This window comes from Thunnus albacares, chromosome 21 (assembly GCF_914725855.1).
Source record: "Thunnus albacares chromosome 21, fThuAlb1.1, whole genome shotgun sequence".
Taxonomy (NCBI): Eukaryota; Metazoa; Chordata; class Actinopteri; order Scombriformes; family Scombridae; genus Thunnus; species Thunnus albacares.
The window spans coordinates 18549129-18564745 of record NC_058126.1 but is presented as its reverse complement, the minus strand read 5'-3'; the positions used below and the strand labels follow the sequence as shown (position 1 = coordinate 18564745).

The window sequence follows — 15617 nt, the reverse complement described above, 5'->3', positions numbered from 1 at the left end:
TGGTTGTGGTGTACTGGAGTGCATTTTTAGATTGCAAAGTGTTCCTAATATTTTGTCCAACCCACATAAGGGAGGCAAAATATTAGGAACACTAGTTGCTCCAGATGCAATAGATCACTTTTATTTAACTGTATGCACTGTATGTGTACCACAAATATGAAACCAAATGCTTTATAGGGGAATTATAAAGGTTAGTTTGTAAATATGACTCATGATTGATTTGTCAGTTGTCAATTAAACTCAAATCAAGTCAATCAAAAGGCAAACAGCATTTCTTTACAAAAACAATTCAATACTTTTATTCCATAACATAAAACACTTTCACCCTCAGACACTTTTTTTTCTCTTTACATCTACAAAGTCATGTCAACCTCCTATTGTGTTGCAACTACCTCCTGTTTTGCCTGGAACTATATTCTTTTTTTTTTGTTCTCTTCATTTAATAGGTTTTATTCATTTTGATAATTAATTCCCAAAGGAATCAAAAGAGCAGTATTTTCAGTCTATTTGCCCTTTCTGAATTTGCCTGGCGTAGCTCCAGTCTTCTGCTTCTTTTTAGCTGATCCTTTAATTTCAGGCTCCTAAGAAAGAATAATAAATAATACAGCCCATGAGTCCAACATTCAAAAAATATTGCTAAAGAAAATTGAACATGTGCAACACCAACTTACGGTGAGAAAAGGGTAAAAAAACACAAACAGACTGGATAAAATTCAGACACTGTATCAATCATCCAATCACTTTGGAAACATATAGATGTACTGTAGTTTTCCTGAACGTACCTTCCGTTTGGAGGACAGAGATCCTGTGACAGTGAAGAAAGAGTCCAGTCGTCCTTGTGTGCTGCCCTGCCGGCTCTTTAAAATCTTCTTACAACCATTACGGATCCTGTCCTCACTGCACACAGACACACAAAGCAATGAATCAATAAATGAAAAGTTGCATGTTATCCTACGGACAATGTCATTTTCTTTACTTATGACATAGCTGGTGTGCAAAGGGGTTCACAGTAAAGACACCAACATGAACAACCTCTTGAATGTGCTCTAAACCTCATCTCATATCTAACCAGACTAGGTCAAAACCTAACCTAACTTCATCACCCAGTCTCACAGCATTTGGCCATTAACATCAAGCAAGAAAGCATGCAAGCAAGCCAGCCAACCAGCCAGGGACTTTCGTGTATATAGGGCTGGCCCTGCTGTTGCAGTCCAGCTAAAAAGGCTATGTGCCCAAGTGATGCCAGAATCATTAACTACATGACCAACAGCGTAGCCCTGTGGTCAAAAATTGTATAACCAGTTGGTCTGGTCACACCAACACTGCAAAAACCAACATTATGTCCCTAAGTATTCATCAATCAAAATAAGAGTTTCTTATTTTGATTGACAGTGATTGACAGATTAACAGCATTACAGTGAGCCTGCTGATATTTCACCTGAATTGTTTCTCACTACACATGAACTGGATCAGTCCCTCATCATCCGGCTCACTCCACTTCAGATCCACTGTGGAACAATCCACCACTTCTGGCTTCACAAACAAGCCCCTGGCCTCTTTGTATAACCAGTCCTCTGGAGCAGGGTGCTTCTGCATGGAGGTAAGTGAGACAAACACACAAAGACTCAATACCAAATCCGCTTGTTTAACTGGCTTCAGGGTTGCAGTAAGTATTCACTTACATTAGGGTCAATGTTTTCTAGGATTTCCTCGATGCAGCCATGCTGTCTGATCAGGTCGATGGCTCTCTTGGGGCCGATCCCCTTGATGGTGCCACAGTAGTCACAGCCCAGCAGAATACACAGGTCTATGAACTGGGATGAACCACAAAGAGAAGGTATTACAAGAAAGAACAAAATATACAACAGCACAGTTTATAATTACCAGGAGAGTAATGCGACATTTCTCTTAGATAAACTACACAGTGCAAAATCAGCATGTTAACATCAGAAGAATTGCGTCTTGAATTTTATCCCAGATGAAAAATGACACATGATTATACAGTATAATGTTCTGCAGAAAAAAACTTTACCTGATCATTGGTCAGGCCGATGTCCTGCAGGACACGACTATGATGGAACTCTTGGATAGGAAGTTTCCTAAAAAATTTTTTTTTAAAAGAATAAATAATTTGATGTTTTATCAAATGCATAAGAAGTATATTACCATTAAATTTAATTAATGTGATTTTTTTTTTACAGCATAGGGCACCTTGTCTTCTGTTTCAGGTCTTGATTATACACAATTATCCAAAGTTCAAATTATATAAATAGGACTAGCTGCACTTCATGTTTCAGTTCCTGCTGACACATGCTCAAACAAACAATACTGGCATCACCAAACCTGTTCCGTATGAGATCTTGTATTACTTTAAGAATACAGAGGCGAAAATGTAGGAAATAGTTACACACAATAATTCTCCTATATCATTGAGAGCTGGTAGGACACAGGAACAGCACCGACCCTATTTTGCCCTAAAAACATTTATGAATAATTACACATACTGATTGCAGGTTGCATTTTTGTCATTATCAGGTATAGAAATACGTTAGTTGAATGGTTACAGCAAAAGTTGCACCAGAACCAAAACTGGAACAGCAAAATATCAAGTCACCTCTATTTATACATGTCTGCTACAGAGCCTAACAGTGGAAATCAGTGATGCAGTCACAAAGAAGTGCAACATTACTTTGCTTCGCTGGCAGTGAGGTGTCTGAGCAGGACGTTTGTCCCAAAGGTCAGCCCGTCCATATCCTCTGTTGCTGTGGCATAGACCTTCCCTGCTTTAACCAGAGCGGCACAGCTGGCCTCAGCTTCACATGGAGCCTACAGAAACATATCGCATTACATTTCATCCAATCATTCACCCAGAGCTGTCCTGTTGTAATGACTGACTCTGCTGACATGTGAATCAGAAAAAATCAGTCAACCTTTTACATACTGTAGAGCAGGATCACTTAGAGAACTTCATTGTACATTAACTTCAGATTTACTTAAGCATTTCTCCAGATGTATTGAAGGTAAGGCCATTCATTTTCACATGTCAAACAACAACAATCATTTCTATTCATGGTTGCAAATCACAATTCATGAGCTGTCCAAACTTTCTGGCACAATAAAAAGATAAACCTTTGCCAATTTCTACATCTTTACTGGGCTGACTACATCTGATAAAATGAGTGAGTTATTATTCCTTTACACATAATATATCAGTAATATACAGAGTCACTTGTCAATACAACTGCGGAAATATTACAAAACCCAACAGAAGTTGTGGTAAAGATCTAACCTCAATGTAAGGAACTCCCATCAGGGTCAGCAGCTTCTTGCACTCATCATTATGCTGCTTGGTGACTTTGACCAGACGCTTAGTGAATTTGTCAATGTTCTCTTGTTCACCTAGGTTGAGACAGGAAGTTTTTACAAATATATTAATACATGACCAGTAAAAAGTGTTCATAATCCATACAATAAGAATACATCTTATTATATAAAAAAAACATTCAGATTTGGATCTGGATTTGTTCTGATACTTTTGCATAAAAACAGATCCTCATCCCTCACGACTATTATTTAGGAAAACTATGACAAATTAATTAACTGTACCCGTTTCCTGGGCTTGTGCGAGCATCTTCTCAGCTTCTGCCCGTCTCTCCACTCTCTTCTCCAGCTGGGGTTAAAGTAAGAGCAAGGACAGTGTGAGACACACAGTACGTGTGTTGCACCTTACCAAATACATAGTTCAACATATAGACATTTAAAATGTCTTTGTGTTTACTGATTTATCAAACAAATTAGAGATTACAAAGACTGACACCATGGTTAAACATGGTAGAGTGATATTTTCTGGAATTTAACCATCATCACACAAAATGCTGATGAATGTTACAGTTTGAACCACACTTGTTTGGTTGACATGTGGACAAGATTGAAAGGTGCAGCGCAAACCACAGCAACACCACACAGCAGATAAAAAATAAACAGAGGTTATCTATCTGATTGCCATTTCCACAATGATAACATGCAGAGAGATAGGCATCAGTTGAAATCAGACAACACACTAACCTCTCCTGACTTCAGCTGTGGGGGTTTGCCATCAAACACGTACACAGGTTTGATGCCGTGCTCCAGCATGCGGATTGTCCGGTAAAACATTCCCATCAGGTGGCTGAGGAAGAGAGCAAGTAAAAAGCATATTTCAGGCCTTCTGCCCACATTGGAGTTACAGTTACTATTCTAGGATCAATCAAAGAACTGCTGTGTCTCTAATGAGTCTCCTACTATGTCTTTGTGGAGGATGTACTGTACCTTGTTGTCTCTCCATCCTCATTCTGCAGCACATTGCCATCCTGTCGCACTGCAATCAGGAACTGGTAGATGCACATGGAGGCATCTATAGCAATTTTCCTCCCTGCAAAAGTTCAGAACAACAGGTAACAAGTTATTTACCATGTGCAAAACAGCCACGGTCATCAAAACAACTAAATTAGGAATAATGCTTTCATCAAACATCTATAACCTTGTTTCTAGATAAGCCTTCATTCATTATTGTATAAAGCACGGTATGTGAGATTCTTTCATTTCATTATGGGCTGGGGTCTTTCAACTACTGATTCTTTTCAGGTATCTACCCTAAGGTTCAGACCTGCATTCAGTAAAAGAGGCCGATTATGCTGGATTCACCTTCTAATGCAGCAATGACCCAGTTTATCCAAGGGAGATCAATAATCTTTCAATTGATCTCATCCTCATTCTATGCAAGCCACATAATCAATATGTAGGAGGAACCTGAACCAGTTACCAAAGTAGTTCTTGATGTCCTGCTCTTTTATGGCTCCAGGCGCCTGGTCAGCAATGAGCTTGGCAAGTCCGTGTATTCCCATTGTGGTAGGTCTGAAAAACAAAGAAATAAGACTCGTCAATTCTCTTTTCACATACACACATCATCCTGACTACCATTTCTAGAGGCCTCTGTAACTGGTACTTATGGCTCTTACGTTAGATTAGGTTAAAGCCTCACGCTGACGTGGAAACAATACACAACAAAAATTTACATTTTGTTTATATATTTGCAGCTTTGCAGCGTGAGATGCACGCCGACTTAAAGTCTAGTTACTAGTGATGGGTTGTATATGGTGTAAGCTATATTCTTAAGTGTGTGGATTTACAGTGAAGGATTGTTACACTAAATTGCCAGTTTTCTGGATGAAATTTGGGATGCGGAGCAAAGAACATGTCCTGTAATGTAAGCTAGTAGAGCAGTTAGCTGGATGGACAGACCATAAACAATTCATTCACAGTGTAAATACAGCGCATACCAACTAGTGACATGTCTAAGTTTCAGTATTAACTTAGGTTAAACTGTTATTATTTATACAGACTCACCAGTTAGCCGTTAACGCTACAGTCTGTGTGCTTTCTTGTCCCGGCGTCTCCGGCGCGGGGAAATGCGTCTGTTTCGCGGGCAATCAAATGGCAGGCATTACCTATCAATCTGTCGAGCACTGCATCGTGAAAGACTTTGAAGAGCTGCGCATCGATAGCGCAGGTTTGATTACACCGGTCTGACTTCTAACAAGCAAGTATCTGATTGGTTCATTGAAGGTTGCAGGAAATCCGGTCAACACAGCAGAATAACAGAAGTAGTGATTCAAGCCGTTTAAATGATGGTTTTCGGTGGCAATAAACCACGAATATAAACTACGGTCATTTCAAATTGTCTGTGAAGGGGAATATCACTTGGTGCTAGTAGCAGGTAACGTCGGAGGTGTGTTTTTGTTTTGTTTCTCCGCCCACTCCGGAAAACTCAACCGAGCCGTCGTTATTTTTATTTTTTAAGGTGACGTGGAGTCGCACCCCTTCTTCTACACTGTCTCATGTGTCAATAAAAAGTACTCGGTGTACCCGGAGAAGAACCCAATGAATGTATAATACGTTGATACATTGCATCACCAAGATGTGTCGCTGCAAATCTGTAAATTGAGCTCCAGTATCGACGCATACCGGAGCAGAGAGGAGACTACCGGGGCCTGGAGTCCGAGGAATCCGGCGGACAGACAGGTTTTGTTGGATCTGCAGCATTGGGACTGAAGTGACACAAGATTCAGGTAGAGCAGATTTAGCCAACTTCTTGTCGTTCTGCGTGTCTTCTTCGTCTCTGGATTTGAGAAGTCTTTATGTAGATCAGTTGTTTTCTTTTATATGAATCAGCGAGGCCCCTCATTATAGTCACGTTTCTTTCCACAGAGATAATAAAGCAAATAGATTGTGCCCTGCGTTTTGTGCCACTTTGACACTTGACCTTGCTCTTACTCTAATTGCTGTGAAATGAGCAATCAATCAATCAATCGATCAATCGATCTTTATTTGTATAGCACCTTTCATACAGGTTAGTGCAAAGTTAGTTCAAGGTGCTTCACAAATGACTGATAGAACAAGTGTAGACTGTAAAACCAAAAAAGTAAAACATAAAAATAAAAACAATTTGAGTCCAGTGCACGCAAGAAATTAAAATGGAAATGTAATACAATAATATGTTGTAGTAATAGTAGTAGAATAGTCTGTTTTAGTTGTTACTAATCTCACTAAACATTAGTGCAAATGGTTCATCAAAGCATGACTGTCCTGGCTACAGCTCTCAGTCTGTGCTGTTGTCAGTTATTTAATTGATTTAATTCTGTGTTAAACTACATCCAAAAACTTGAGAGAGTCTCATCAAATGAGGCTTTGGCACCAAAAAGTTCAGGAGGCCCAGATAAGCTGCTCCAATGCTCCTCTGAGGAGGCATACCAGGAAATCATTTACAAGTGACCAGTTTCTTAAAACCTCCCCCTTTTTTGCTGAAACTCAGTAGGGATCTCACGCAGGACTACTGTGCCAGCATGTAGCTGTTGTATCAGCAGATCTGGTCTGAAAGCAGCTCACTCTCAAAGCTTTATTACAGTGTGATAAGAACATCGCCACCATTCAGAGGTAACTACATATAGAGTTAAATCTGCTGTCACCAGAACATTTTAGACTTTTCGTAGAGGTTAATATTGCAAATCAGGATGATGACGCACAGCAGAGAATAGAAAATGTTATCTAGAATTAAACTGCATTAGCCTTGCTGTGTCATTTGACCAATAATGCAAGATCAGTACTGGCTATTGATCCACTTTCAAAATTGCTCTTTTAATATCTTACCCCAAAGGTGATGATATTCACTTTGCTTTGTAAGATTTAGGACAAGACATGTAACACAATTTGTAAGGCTCAACTGTTTTTAAAGCTTTTAAATACATATTATAGTAGGTCATTCATTTCATTCATTCATTTTTAGTTCAGTTTGCCTACATGCTGCTAGTGTAGAGCTTTTTTTTAATAAAGAAAAGGGGAACAACAGTACTGCATCGTCATACTCTACTGAAACAACATCATTTCATTCTCAACATGAGGTGTTACAAAACACCTACTAGTAGTAATACACATTAGCATGCAAGTTTTACTATGCACTTAGTATGCAGTAAGAAATATGCTTTTAATATACCTTTCTGAAATGGATAGCACCATCATACCCAGAAGTCCTGAGGAGACGCCTATTGTGTTAAAACCTAAAATAGACCCTTAAAACAACATCTCTGGGCAACATTCCTTAATTTCTACTGTCACAAACTCATAACAGACAGAAAAAAACAGACAGAGGTTGTTTAATTCCAGACACAAAACCCCTCTGCCCTGATGAAACTGCTACATTGATACATTGTAATTCATGGTGGTTACATAGTGCCTCACAGTTCTGTCTGAGTGTTTCGAAATTTTCTGCTGCGTGTGTTTGAACGTTTAGGGAGTGACGCTGCATAATATTCTCCATTCACACCACTTGACCTATAAATAATCACATATAAGGTGAAACTAGCACAAACATGAGCTTATTCCTCGTCTTGAAATGAAAGGCATATTGTAAGTCCCAAGCCAGACAGTCTAGTTTAAATCACACCTGTGCAAAATGAACTGATGAACTGTCCGTGTTTGCAACAGGGGTCATGCAGTGTGGAATAGTACACCTCCCAGGTGGCTGCCAGAGGACCATGGGCCTGCACTGCGTCTTGATCCTGTGCTTTTTCTCAGGCTGTGTGGTGGGCTACAAGCAGGGGGACAACGTGTCTCTCTATGTAAACAAAGTGGGCCCTTATCATAACCCCCAGGAGACATATCACTACTACACCCTGCCTGTTTGCAGGCCAGAGAAGGTCAGTCTTTGTTCCATTTGACTGCGTATTAATGGGCTGCTGTAATACAGAGAGGAACTGGGGACTATTTTGTCATGCAGAATTTAGACACCAATGCAAGGATGAAACCTGAATAATTTCTTTTAAAAATGCTTTTATCTGAAAATGACTTTTGTAAGTGTTCCAATGTTCAGACAGAAATAGGATCTTTGAAATGGCATTTATTTCTGTGGCTTGATGTAAAAGAGGATAATGGAGTGGGACCTAAAGTCATGATGGCGTTTACTTTGAGTGTTTTTATATTTGGAGACTTGCTAGAGGAGGCCTTGACGGAATTTCCACAAAATCGATGAACCCATTTTGATTAATGCAGCATGAAAGAATCCTACCCGTTACATAAAAAAAGACACAAAAGATATAATAATACAACGAGGGACACGAGGTAATAACAGAAACTTTCACTTTGTGTGAGCAACTTTAGTGTGGCACCATAATGTTTACTTTAAATTTACTTATTTGTCTGTCTTTCTGCAGTTAATGTTTTACTTTTGAGCGATTACACCTGCCAAGATCATTTGAGTAAAGTTTTTAATTCATGAAGTCATATAGGAAGTTTGACCCAAATATGTAACAGCAGTAACTTATTGCCCACATCTTCAGGATGTTGAACTAACACACCAAGCATGCAGTGACACAGTGTGATTGTAGACAGGTCTGTTTTTATTTTTCACTCACTGGTAGCATTATATGCTGTTTTGAACTCAAGTTCTGACAGAATTATAACCAGCTAACACTCATATTGTTGCTCTTCTTCTCCAGGTGCATCACAAGTCCCTCAGTCTGGGAGAAGTGTTGGATGGTGACAGAATGGCAGAGTCTTTATATCACATCCGGTTCAAAGAGAACGTAGAGAAGAAAATGCTCTGCCAGCTTACTCTTTCAGAGAAACAGGTATTTATTTACACAAGAACAGAATAGGTTGAACTTAATATTTTGTATACTACCAGACATCCTGTGTTACTTCCTAGTACTCTCAGCTCAAACTGTGTGAAAATAACTCTACACGTAGCTTTAATAGATTTAAATAGGAACGTGTGTGTGTAATAAATTGATCACTGGGTGGTGGATGTTGCAAAGAAAAGGATTTTTGTCCGTTTAATATATCATCTTTTTTTTTTTTACCTCCTGCTTATATTTTGAGGTAGTTTTGGTCATGCAAGCTTTCTTTGTATTCTTCATTTCATACTTTATTTGAAACAAATTGGCAATAAGTTAGTATGATCAGGTTAAAACGTGCAGAATTTTCCCACATGGACAACAATGATCAAATTGAAATTGAAAGTTTTATTTGAACATTGCACGTTTTTGAAGTGTGCTTGATTTTCTCGCCCCAGGCATTGTTTTAAATTGCCATCATGGTGTGTATCAGTTTCAGGATCTGATGCAGTCAGTGTGTGCCGTCACGGCTACCACTTACAGTATAGTGTGTTGAAAAGGTGATGGTGCAGAGCAAGTTTATCGCAGATGTTTTATTGAATTAGGCCCACAACCTAGTGATAAATAAAGCTGTCTTTTATGTATTTGATTTTGTAACTAGTCTAATTAAATAACGCCTTAAAATAACGGTTGCACTGGAAGCTGTAGCCTCGATTATAGTGTGACCCTGGATATGTTTTATGTGTGCTAGGTGGACCAGCTTCGTGAGGCCATCGAGGAGCTGTACTACTTTGAATTTGTCCTGGATGATATTCCAATCTGGGGGTTTGTGGGCTACATAGAGGAGAGCGGCTTCCTGCCTCACAGCCACAAGGTAAACCTTCTACCTCTGAGGGTTCGTTGGACACGTGGAGTCAATTGGATTTACCTCTATGCAAAGTTCCTGTTTCCGTTGAACCACACTCACTGTCACACTTTGTTTTTCATCCTTTTTATCACTCACTTCCTCCTCTTCTGTCTCTCCTTTCTCTTTCCTCTCACCTCCACTAGGTGGGTTTGTGGACACATCTAGACTTCAACATCGAGTACAATGGCGACTCAGTGATCTTTGCCAACGTCTCAGTTAAAGACGTCAAACCCGTTCCCCTGGAGGAAGGAGCGGGAGCAGCGGTGGGTGGAGTCGGGGTGGGCGGAGGAAGCCTTAAGGTCACCCACACCTACAGCGTGCACTGGTTCGATTCCCCTCTGCCTCACTCCCGGAGAGCCGAGCGCCTCCGCGACTACTCGTTCTTCCCCAAAACACTGGAGATCCACTGGCTGTCCATCATTAACTCACTGGTGCTTGTGGTGCTACTGCTGGGCTTCGTCATCATCATCCTCATGCGAGTCCTTAAGAATGACTTCGCCAGGTCAGTTGGCAAGCAGCTCAAGTGGTTATTTCTGTGTTAATGTGCGGGAATCTTTTTACTTTATGTCTTTTAATAAAAAAAAAAGTTATACTAAATGAGGCTAATAAAGACCTCAATGCACCTTCAGTAAGAACAAGCATCACTGTGGGTAATAAAACATTTCGGCTATAAAAGGTATTAAAATATCTTAAAGTTACAGTTATTAGAGGTTTTATTTATTTCACAATTCAATGACAGATTTCTTTGGGCTAGAGTGCAATATGCATCCTGTCTGCCTCACTTCATAGTTCAAACTTCAAACTCTTAATGGTTAGTTTTGTTTGCCAATTTTTTGTCAATCAATTAGACGAGAGAAAATTCATCAACAGCGATTTTAACTGTCAGTGTCATTTATAAATTTGCTGGTTCCAGCTTCTTAAATGTAGGATTTGGTGCTTTTCATTGTTTTATATAATTGTGTTCAAATGTTTTCTGAAAAAATAAGCAAATTGAAGACGTCACCTTGGGTCTGGATCTCTGGTGAATATTCTTTTTCTCAGTTTTCGGAGCAATGGATTCACATCCAGGTAGCAATTAAAAGGTCTTAAAAAGTTGTTGTTCTTGGTAATAATCCTGTGAATTATACAAAAACCTGGGTGCAAATTCAAGGAAGTAGAGCCTGTATATATAGGTGTTACACATCTTGTTTGACTTTTATGACATAAATTGAAGTTTATAGGTTTTAACATTATTATTTCTTGGTGCAGTGTTGCAAATCAGCCCAGTCTTTCACATCATTTTACAAAAGCCTAGTCGATCTACTTTCCATGCACATACCACAGAATTTATAGCCTAATTTGCCATGCCCGTCCCTAGATGGGCCTTTTAGAATACATAAAACGCATCAATAAAATAGATACAGAACAGCACAAAACACAAGACTCAACCATAAAATGCACAATCACAAACATATGTGTATATTCAAGGGTTGAGTAGTTTTCCTGTAGTGTTTTTGCTTGTTGTATACCAAATAACATCCAGATGAAAAGGCTTTTCCCTTACCTGCAGGTACAATGTGGAGGAGGAGGGCGGCTGTGATGATCTGGACCAGGGAGACAACGGCTGGAAGATCATACACACAGACGTCTTCAGGTTTCCCCCTTACAAAAGCCTGCTGTGTGCTGTGCTGGGAGTGGGGGCTCAGTTCCTTACTCTTGCCACAGGTGATTACTCATTCTCAAATACACACAAAAACAGCAACACACATGGCTGAAGATGGACACACACACACACACACACACACACACACACAAAGGTCTGTTAAATTCCAAAACAGTTTTAGGGACAACCATTGTTCTGTTTTCTGAGCAGCAACACTCTTTGTAGAGCATAGATACATAATAGCTAGAAGCCTTATAACAGCATACACATGCAGATTATATGTACAGAGCTCAGATGCAGGAGTCTGATCACCCTAATGTCTCCTCATTGCTATAGGGATCATTGTCATGGCTTTACTGGGAATGTTCAATGTGCACCGCCACGGCGCCATCAACTCTGCAGCCATTGTCCTATACGCTCTGACCAGCTGCGTGTCAGGCTACGTGTCATGCAGCTTCTACACACAAATCAATGGCCAGCGCTGGGTGTGGAACATCATCCTCACCTCCTCTCTCTTTTCTGGTGAGTCTGATCAGAAAGCTTCATGAAGAGACTTGTTCCCAATAGGACCGTCTCTCCACACTTCACAGAGCCTCAGCATCCTTGAAAAACCACGTTGAATTTTTATATCCATTTATTTCCATCTATCCTCCATCTTTTTCTTCCTCATCACAACTCACATTTTTCCTCTTATCATTAGACTTTCCTTCCATGCATTAAAACTGTCATTGCAAATTTAGATAATAAATGTAAAGACGGATTTTGGCACAAACTGGTGACAAATTACTAATAAATTTGAATGACAGTTTTGCTTTACAAAATGTGTATAAATATCTAGGTTAGGGTCTTTAAGGAGGCAAAGATCGGTATTGCTAAAATGTAACCGAGATTCAACTTTCAAATGAAAACATGTTTAAAGCTGTAGTTATATTGATTGCAATTATATGTCAATATGTAAATTAATTAGGCTTTTTCTCAAGTGACAATGTAACACTACAAGTCTACTCAGTTCATGATTTATTTATTTATCTATAATATATTCACTGCATTCACACTTTGCAGGAGTGCTTTATTCAGGTTCAGGAAGTTGCTTGAAAAACATTGGGCCTCATGCATGAATGTTTTTTATTATTTTTCTCATATATTTGTTCTTGTACAAAGTAATGAGAGGAAAGAAAGGAAATCCTACATGGCATTCAACAAACTCTTAACTGCCTGAACTTGTAAATCGCTCATTTCAGCCTGATGATTGCCACCTGTTCATGAGGAGGTGCACCTTTTGTGAGATGTGATCATTAGCATAATCCACGTCCCTAAAATCGCCATTTAAGGCTCCACGTTGTGTTCCATTTGTGGGTGAATTTCATTCACAAAAAGTTCCCAAAGAGTAAAAACACCACATAGGTTCAAGTCCTGCTTTTAGAAATCAGAAGACATCAGAACAAATTTAGGAGTGACAGTAGTATAGTATAATTGTAAGTCAAACAAGTGTTTCTCCCCAGTGAAGAAAAGCAGAGATGATCCATTCATGACACATACAACAGCTCTGGACCACCATTTGTTCATACAAGTGCTTCTTGCATGAGGCCCATTGAACCTTCTGGCATTTTGAAACTTTCAGGTGTTATAAACGTCAAGTCATTTCAAGTAATTTTTAGCAACACTCATACCTGGAATGATTAAAACAATGCTTGTCCCACTCTTTGGTCACTTTGTCCTTCATTGCCACAGCTCCTCTGTTCCTGACGTGGAGTGTAGTTAACTCAATCCACTGGTGGAGTGGCTCCACCCAGGCCTTGCCGGCCACCACCGTACTCCTCCTGCTGGGTGCCTGGGTACTGGTTGGCTTCCCCCTCACTGTCATCGGCGGGATCGTGGGAAAGAATCGAGCTGGCAGCTTCCAGGCTCCCTGCCGCACCCGCAACATCCCTCGGCAGATCCCTACACAGCCCTGGTACAAACACGCAGCAGTACACATGGCCATCGGCGGCTTCCTGCCATTCAGGTGAGCTGTCTTCAGGTCTGGAAAAGAGGTGCTTTAATCACGGGGAAATATAACAGGACACAGAGGAGTAACGGCAGAGGATAAAGTTAATACAGGTGGTGAAAAGACCATTTTTAGGGCTTGCAATGAGGATTTATTCCTATCTCAACAATTGTAATGTAGAAAAGTTTATTGTAAAAATGTAAATATCGTTTATGGACCAAAATTTGAATATATTCCTACACTTTTTGGGGTTCTTCTATTCAACTATTGCATTACCATCTATTATTCAGCACTAGAGTGGTTTGGATAATGCATGAAATGTACTATCTTCAAATATTTGCACTTAAAGTGATACTTTTGAGTCATCTTGAATTATAAGTCAGCACTATTATTACATTCATAAGCGGTGGCTGAAATGAGAACTACATTTTCCCGGTGAGATGTGGTTAATCTTTATTTCATCTGCACAGATTTATCTACCCCAGTGGTAAAAAAAAAAGATTGAAAGTGCGGTCTCTTTAAGTCATTTTCTCCACACTAATTCATGCTTTCCATCACTTCTCTCCCTCAGTGCCATCTCAGTGGAGCTGTACTACATCTTTGCCACAGTTTGGGGCAGAGAGCATTACACCCTGTATGGCATCCTGCTGTGCGTCTTCGCCATCCTCCTCTCAGTGGGCGCCTGCATCTCTGTGGCGCTCACCTACTTCCTGCTGTCCGGTGAGGATTACCGGTGGTGGTGGCGGAGCGTGCTTAGCACCGGTTCCACTGGCCTCTTCATCTTCGTATACTCTGTTTTCTACTACCGGAACCGATCCTCTATGAGCGGCCTGGTGCAGAGCACTGAGTTCTTCGGCTACTCTCTGCTCACAGCGATGGTCTTCTCGCTGATGCTGGGCAGTGTGTCATTCTGGGCCTCACTGGCATTTATTCGCTACATCTACCGTAGCCTCAAGATGGACTAGGCATGAAATGTGCACACATACATCTCACACACACAGCTCTGACTACACATTTCCTCATAGCACACACGGACAATCTTCATTCTCCTCCTTGCTCTTTCAGTCATACACACACAAACACACACACCTCCTATGGGATTAATGGGAGGAGAAACAGGGGCCTTTACCTTGGGTTGACAGGAGCTAACGATCGAACTTGAAGAGCTGTCATTGCTGGAATAAGGGATCATTGGTTGAATGGATGGGCAGATGAAGGTTGCATTGTGGAGGGGGGTGGTATCTTTAAGGATAAAATGGAATATTACAGTACAAAGGGATGATTGTGTCCCATCAGGAGTGAATGGGTAAAATGTATGATGAGATAACAGTGTGAGTGAATGGGTCTACTCATTGTATGATGCAGACTTGCAATGTGCGGCATCATGTGCTCTGGTTCTTACTTCATTGTCTATCAAGGCTTGGTAGGATCTACACAGTCCTTATTTCCTGCATTACACTGGTTACCCACGCAGACAGCTGACTCATACTCCACTTTTGATTGATTATGCAGCAGTGCAAGTGTTATTACTTGCAATTATACTCCCCCACATATATAAAACTGTGGCAGCCTATTCAAATGTAATAGAGAAAGTAATGTTTTGCACTGGCCCTGTCAAGCTCCACATAGCCCTGCAGTGAATAAGAGGAATGATGCCTTGTAGATTGAAGAGATGTTGAATAATGTCGGTGATGGGAGCAATATTGTAATTGTATTCTATGGTCACCATTGACTGTGATTTTGGTTCTGATGTAAATATAGTCTTTTCAATAAATGCTTTTTAATACAATATTGCCAGCACGTGACTTTTTTTAAGTTCTTCATATCAGTCTATATACTGTTCAACTTCTTTATAGCCAATTGACATTTACGGCTTGAAAATAATGCAGTTGAATTTCAGGCCACAGCCTTATCAGTGTCGCAGCAGGTGTTTCC

At 40.1% G+C, this 15617-nt stretch overlaps 2 protein-coding genes across 2 annotated transcripts; one reads left to right on the top strand and one right to left on the bottom strand.

The window, feature by feature from the left end:
• Window positions 1-271: 271 nt before the first annotated feature.
• fen1 (flap structure-specific endonuclease 1) lies at window positions 272-5494 on the bottom strand. The gene is made up of 12 exons (XM_044340213.1): window positions 5386-5494; window positions 4802-4893; window positions 4309-4411; window positions 4066-4168; window positions 3607-3670; window positions 3290-3399; window positions 2690-2826; window positions 2033-2099; window positions 1683-1814; window positions 1439-1590; window positions 783-897; window positions 272-581 (listed from the first exon to the last, which is right to left on the bottom strand). Exons 2-12 carry the CDS (start codon window positions 4881-4883, stop codon window positions 504-506), a joined length of 1143 nt encoding a protein of 380 aa, XP_044196148.1. The 5' UTR covers window positions 4884-4893; window positions 5386-5494; the 3' UTR covers window positions 272-503.
• Window positions 5495-5589: 95 nt separating this feature from the next.
• On the top strand, window positions 5590-15471 carry tm9sf1 (transmembrane 9 superfamily member 1). The gene is made up of 9 exons (XM_044340210.1): window positions 5590-6107; window positions 8020-8231; window positions 9030-9161; window positions 9898-10020; window positions 10197-10555; window positions 11603-11757; window positions 12032-12217; window positions 13427-13700; window positions 14254-15471. Exons 2-9 carry the CDS (start codon window positions 8025-8027, stop codon window positions 14645-14647), a joined length of 1830 nt encoding a protein of 609 aa, XP_044196145.1. The 5' UTR covers window positions 5590-6107; window positions 8020-8024; the 3' UTR covers window positions 14648-15471.
• The last annotated feature ends 146 nt before the right edge of the window (window positions 15472-15617 follow it).

Coding starts and splice junctions, on each gene's coding strand:
- tm9sf1 (XM_044340210.1), top strand. CDS start 8,025: ATGCAGTGTGGAATAGTACACCTCCCAGGTGGCTGCCAGAGGACCATG. Junction 9,162..9,897: donor TTACTCTTTCAGAGAAACAG/GTATTTATTTAC, acceptor TATGTGTGCTAG/GTGGACCAGCTTCGTGAGGC. Junction 13,701..14,253: donor GGCGGCTTCCTGCCATTCAG/GTGAGCTGTCTT, acceptor TCTCTCCCTCAG/TGCCATCTCAGTGGAGCTGT.
- fen1 (XM_044340213.1), bottom strand. CDS start 4,883: ATGGGAATACACGGACTTGCCAAGCTCATTGCTGACCAGGCGCCTGGA. Junction 3,671..4,065: donor CACAGCTGAAGTCAGGAGAG/GTTAGTGTGTTG, acceptor CTTTAACCCCAG/CTGGAGAAGAGAGTGGAGAG. Junction 3,400..3,606: donor CGCACAAGCCCAGGAAACGG/GTACAGTTAATT, acceptor GTCTCAACCTAG/GTGAACAAGAGAACATTGAC.